We start from the raw sequence: 6,654 nt of genomic DNA, 5'->3' as shown, positions 1-6,654 counted from the left end.
AAACATTCATAACATCTTGTAACAACCTATAAGGATTGTGTCATCTTTAAAAAATTATGTACACCTTCATTTGCATTGTGTTCTAATTGTATGCACAAGTCCTCATTAGAAATCATTAGGAAGCAAATGCAGGCATATTACAAAATATATAACAAACAATATTGGACATACTTTAACAACACATTTGTATACGGGCTGTTTTAACAGTTTACGCTCCAGCTCGGTAGGTGGATGTGGACACTTCAATTATTATAGATATATTTCCCTTTGTTGTGATATTGATGTTCTGACTTCATCTTGATTGCAAAGGTTTTCTGTCATACGTGACGGTGTGTGAGATTCATATTGATCACATAAGAAACTACTTCTAAATCTGACATGTTGGTAAACATTTCAGCTTCATCAAAACACATAGAAACGGCTTGTTTGCGGTTACTTGAAGCATACTTTCCAGCGAAACAATAAGCTTCTATGTCATCGTGTTATTTCATATAGAGAACATGCACACACGGACTGTGAGTACCACAGTCAACATTATTGATCTGAGATAAAAGTAATATTCAGCGACCCGCGAAAATGAGTATATTTACACAAAGTATCCAAAAGATGAAACAAACAACAAACAAGGCATTATTTAAAATTTAGAATATTGCTGTTTGTACCTGATGACATCAGGACATGAGACGAAATTTCATCTCTTTTACGTCATTTTTACACTTGTATGGGTTCTGTGTTATCGTTGACTGCAAAACACAAACGCATGTGTACAGAAAACATTTCGGAATGAACGTGAAAGAAATTGAGCCTGCGAACTTATTAATCGGATTTAGTGTAGTTGTTTATTAAGTAAATTTGCAATGGTATTATTGATATTCGATGCCAGGTAACTGAATATTTTTAAACATTCTTTTATAAGCTCTTGCTAATATAATATCCTGTCGGTTGAATATTCGATAGCAGATGCAATTGCGCCAATCAACATTGTAAATACAACAGTTAAATAAATCTCCTTTGTCTGGCACAACAGCAGTTGTGGGACAGACATAGCGTCCCGCTAAAGTCCAATGACGACATATTAACAATAAGTGTCAAATATATCGTACATAATAACTGATTTTGTTGTTTAATACCGCACTGAGCAATATACCAGCTGTGTGCTGGTCGATATTGTGAGCAACGTTCACGCCATTTGGGGAACGAAGACACTCGTCTTTTACAACCATCATGTGTACGAGCCTGGGGACCCATGCGTAATAACACGTTTTGACAACATATGGACAGACAATTATTACGTTTTCATAATTATGTGGGGTTTTCTAAAACCTGAAGATTAATTTTTTCTCCCCATTTTTTCCTGCAACATTTTTTTTCAAACCCCAAGCCTCCCCAACCAGAGTATTAAATGATTGGTTACATGTATTTTTCACAGAAGAAGTAGTTAATGTAGTCACACCTGGCGTCATGCTGACCAGTAGTATCTATGGCTATGCAGTCTTGACCGTTTGAGGCCCCGTTTGGCTGACCGCTTGCCCAATTAGTGTTTGTCATCACGACCGCCGTTGTCTCCTCCCAGTACACCCATTGCCCCGTGTTGCCAATCCGATCTCCTTGGATGTACGCTGTAACATAGTAGAAGTGATAAGAAAATCCCCATCCACCAAAACAATGTTCTTACAGAGAATAAAGAAGTTGTTATCCATAAAAAGTTGCATATCTTCAAACTTCTAAATGCCTATCAAAGACTTGATCCGATATCAAGATGGAGTAAGTAAGAGACGTCAATCAGTTCAACTGTATCGCCCAGAACAACATCAAGACCAACAAATTACAAAGAACAATAAAGTTGTCATCCATAGAGAATTCAGGTCATAATGGGTTTTTATGAATGAATATCTTTAAATATAATAGTATGTCAAAATAGCAAGATGTTATTTTATGTATGAACAAAATACGTTTTCTAAACAATACAAAATGACTTTCCGAAATTCGACATTCTTCATAAATATAGTTTTACACCTGACATTAATATTGTTACAAACTTAAGCAGGAATACATATATATATATTGTAACTGAAACACTTTCATTGATTTTGCATGAGTGTCTGATTGAAAAGATTCCAAACGCTAATTACCATGTCGCTGGGACATGTATGTCCCGAATCACCTAATTATTTATAAGATGACAATCTCCACTGTTAATCCTCATCACAATTGTATTGTACATTTTCTGTCAACCAACCTGAACGTGCTGTGCAATCATGACACTTGTCATTAATTACTTTTATGTATATTTATTCCATGCCAGGTGACCATGGCTATATACGCCTTGGGCCAGAGACTCCGAAAACTGACAGAATTATTTCAAACTGCTTTGCGTTGAAAACTAGTGTAGAAACTACATTCGGTTGGTCTTTTTAATTTGATGAGTGAACCAAATTGTCGGCAAACCTAAACATATCTAAGGGTGCCGGGTGAGTGAGACGACCACCCGAAATTAGCTATATATGCTACAATATACCTGCCGATAAAGGCAGGAGAGCTCACCCTTGGCCTAGCAAGGGTTCGGCTGGATGCTCCGAGACTCCAACACAACAGCCACCACCACTATGTCAATATATACCTGCCCAATGCAAACTTGTTTATATGCCGCTTGCCGTAAAAAGGTGACTATGCTTGACGTAAGAGACGACTAACGGGATCTGGTGGTCAGGCTCGCTGACTTGGGGTCATGCATGTTATCGTGTCCCAATTGCGTGGATCGATTTCGATCACTGCATTGTCTGGTCCAGACTCGATTATTTACAGACCGCCGTCATATAGCTGAAATATTGCTGAGTGCGGCGTTAAACAATAAATATCCAAACAAACAAACATATACATGAAACCATTATCAACGTACATGTAACAAGCATCTTCAACTATATATATTTAGTTTTCGAAACAAGATCTTTTATTTACCCAAAAGATTTTGAATTGCAAGGCAAAATTCGAATTTGCAATGAAAGAAAATATAAATTTTCAGGATTCCTATGGGTCCACATTCAGCCTAGTTAAAGAAACACATTAGATATATATGCAATGAAATGAAAAGGAGAGACGTTTTGTGTTATGTGCGTCTAACACTCAAGAGTCGTTTGTTTGTTGTTTAACGCCGCCCTCAGCAATATTCCAGCTGTATAACTGCAGTCTGTAAATAATCGAGTCTGGACCAGACAAGCCAGTGATTGACATCATGAGCTTCAATCTTCTCAATTGGAATACGATGACATACATCAACCAAGTCAGGAGCCTGATCACCCGATCCCGTTAGTTGCCTCTTACGACAAGCATAGTCGCCTGTTAGTGTTACGGCAAGCATGACTTGCTGAAGACCTATTCTGACCTGGATCTTCAGGGGGCGGGTCTATTTAAGAGTATTCAGGACCCTTCAGTGTTCTTCACAATTATGTTTGTATTTGTGTTTACCTCTTCATGTGGCAGTGGAAACGTGCTTGAAATGGCAGGTAAGCCAAAGACATATTCACCGTATGAGCCTGATGGCACGATGTCTTTGAAGAAATTCTGTTTCTTGTTTGTGTCAACCTTGAGAAGGTCGGAACCTCCTTCGCTGATACATGTGCTCTTGGCCACTTGGTGCGTTACTTTATTGGTGTGGTATTTGTAACAAACGTTCATTTTAGGTTTATAGTTGTAGCCATTACCAATAGGACAGACCGGGTACACTGGAAGAGAAAAAACAGATTATGCAGGATAACCTTTACATTCTTTACAATGGTATCTGACTTGAAGATTATTCGCAGAACAATGATGACACATAACAATACCAAGGGAACATGGTTGTAAGTTGGTTGGTTTGTTGTTTAACGCCGCACTCAGCAATATTCCATCTATATGACGGCGGTCTGTAAATAATCTGGACCAGACAATCCAGTGATTAATGTCATTAGCATCGATCCACGCAATTGGGATCGATGACATGCATCAACCATGTCAGCGAGCCTGACCGCCCAATCCCGTTAGTCGCCTCTTACGACAACTATAGTCGCCTTTTACGGCAAGCAGGGGTTGCTGAAGTCCTATTCTACCCCGGATCTTCACGGGTCCAAAGTGATAAAGAAAACGTGGTCACAGGTTTATTAAATAACTACTAATTGCACGACTGGTTGACAATTAAAAATATATCCAATCTGCGCTCACTCAGATTACAAATTAATTCAATCAGCGCAAGTCAACAACCAAGTTTTAGTCAAACAACTGTATTACAGTTATAAAAAGGAAGGTAACTAAAAGAACACTTTGACAAGATATAGTCTCGGTGCGTCGACTGCCGATTAAGTCGACTGCGAACAATTAACACCTGAGCAAATTAACTCAAAACTGTAATGAGTGAATAACCTCGGCTCAGTAAACACAGGGGAAATAAACACCGAGAGCTTATCCCTAGAATGAGTCACTTAGAGTGAGTTTGGTTGTACGCCGCTTTTAGCAATATTCCAGCAATATCACGGCGGCGGACACCAGAAATGGGCTTCACACATTGTACCCATGTCGGGAATCGAACCCGGGTCTTCGGCGTGACGAGCGAACACTTTAACCACTAGGCTACCCGACCGCCCCGAGTCACTTAGACTACAAAACTAGTCGATTAATTCAATTAGTCTTAATCGACTAAAGTTTCTGTCACTTTGACTGAACAAGGAAATACTAAAGTTCCCAAATAATTAGTTAATCACGGGACGGTTGGTTATCCACGGATTACAGAATTTAGAAGACGTTAAAAGTTACGTGAATATTTTAGGTTGTTTACGACTGTTTATTATATGACTTTTGGATAACAGTTTCCACACTTTGTGGGCTTTGGCTTGAAGTATTCACGTTTTGTTGTACGATAGAAATAACACTTTGATGGTCGATAACGTCAACACTTACGCCTTGTCCGGTTAGATAGCCTAAGGTATTATTTTCACCAACCGACCACAAAAATCGTCGCGATCCTACATTCGGTTTCGGTTCGGGATCTCAGAAAAATGTTCCATTCCGAAACTCTTTTTTATGAAATCCACCCTGACGACAAACGAGGTTTTTCGAGATTTTTTAAATCAGGAAAGGATGGAGGGAATTGACGTTTGAGTTTCGTACAATTTTGAATTAAGACTGGAGTCGTCAGGAAATTAAAGGTTCACCTACCCCCCCACTCTTCTGTTGTCATGAATGATATTCAGTGAAACATTCATATAATTGTCACCGCTATTGTACCTTTTACGACCAATGGAATCCGTTTATTCACTGGCGTTGACGTTTTATGTTAATAAAACAAATAGCGTGAAACAACTAGTTTATGTATATACAAGAAATTATAATATGTTCAGATATAATTGAATCTAATTAGAAAAACCCTCTACCGTACTTTGAGACAAAATAAAGAGGAAATCTCTTCACTGGGATTACAGACCGACCCAAAAATCTGAGAGCATCAATAATAATTATTTTAACTTACGGGGTTTTGGAATTCCTGCAAAAACTCCATTGCACTCCGGGCCTCTTTTAAAGTTGTATATCAAGAAGTCCATATTAGAAGTTGCCGAGGGATCCGCCTGAATGCTTCCCTGGTACAAATAACACGCCGTATAAAGGGTGCTGAACGCCATGGCCTCACACGTAGACTCACGTATACATTCATGGGCACAGTCAAGTACACTGTCCACCTTCACAACCGCCATGTAATTGGTAGGGAGGGTATTAATCAGGACAAGATCAAACATCATCTGAACACTAGCCATGTTAAACTTGCAGAGTGAATCCCCCGATGCGATCTGATGAACAAACGGATTCTTACTGATTTTTAAATGATATGAGTTTTATCATTCAACATCAAGGGTACATATTGTCTCAGATTTCTGGAAGCCAATAGTCAATGCTTGTTGAAATGCTATTAATCCATTACACCCTGAGGCAACTCGTCAACGACATTGATTTCAGCTCCCCATGGCGTGCAGTTTGTCTTCCTTAAGAGGAAGCCTTATTACTGAGCTGAAGATGTGTGTTTCCCATGATGCATTGCTCTGCTCTTGCTGACCCCGTCCAGACATCCATGTACATGACATTTGTTTGTTTGCCGTTGAACGCCGCAATTACACTGCCAGTAGACAAATCGATGAAATAAACAAATGTTTTACATCATTTGAATGCTTATTGACACGTTGAAGATTTATTTGTTTGTATGTTTGTTGTTTGACGTCACGCCCAGCTCCATTCCAGCTATATGACGGCGGTATGTAAATAATCGAGTCTAGACATTCCAGTGATTGGCTTCATGAACATCGGTCTACACAGTTGGGATACGATGACATGCATCAACGAAGTCAGGGAGTCTGACGAATCGATCCTGTGAGTCGCCTCTTACGACAGGCATACAATTCAAAACCCCGGTCTTCACAGATGCCAGGTACTTGACCACACTTATACACTCCCAACATTTAACTGTGTGCAGTCAAACACTGTACTGTACACTGACCCCAATGAGAAGGTTCTGAGGTTAGGTGAAAAGGGGTTTCAACGTCGCGTTCAAAATTATTGCACACACAAAACAAAGTGTATGTACGCCGCCGGGGATCGTATCATCGACCTTCCACAGACGCTCTATCCATACGACCA

The 6,654-nt window shown here is 39.5% G+C and overlaps 1 protein-coding gene across 1 annotated transcript; it reads right to left on the bottom strand.

The window, feature by feature from the left end:
• LOC124116617 (C-type lectin lectoxin-Lio3-like) lies at window positions 1-6,241 on the bottom strand. The gene is made up of 3 exons (XM_046478019.2): window positions 5,498-6,241; window positions 3,525-3,722; window positions 1-1,619 (listed from the first exon to the last, which is right to left on the bottom strand). The coding sequence occupies exons 1-3, from the start codon at window positions 5,778-5,780 to the stop codon at window positions 1,411-1,413; spliced, it is 690 nt and encodes a 229-aa protein (XP_046333975.2). The 5' UTR covers window positions 5,781-6,241; the 3' UTR covers window positions 1-1,410.
• Window positions 6,242-6,654: the final 413 nt, after the last annotated feature.

Source organism: Haliotis rufescens, unplaced genomic scaffold (assembly GCF_023055435.1).
Source record: "Haliotis rufescens isolate VD_foot unplaced genomic scaffold, xgHalRufe1.0.p SCAF_22, whole genome shotgun sequence".
In the NCBI taxonomy this organism is placed as follows: Eukaryota; Metazoa; Mollusca; class Gastropoda; order Lepetellida; family Haliotidae; genus Haliotis; species Haliotis rufescens.
Note: the sequence above shows the minus strand (reverse complement) of the source record. Positions and strands in the feature narration are given on the sequence as shown.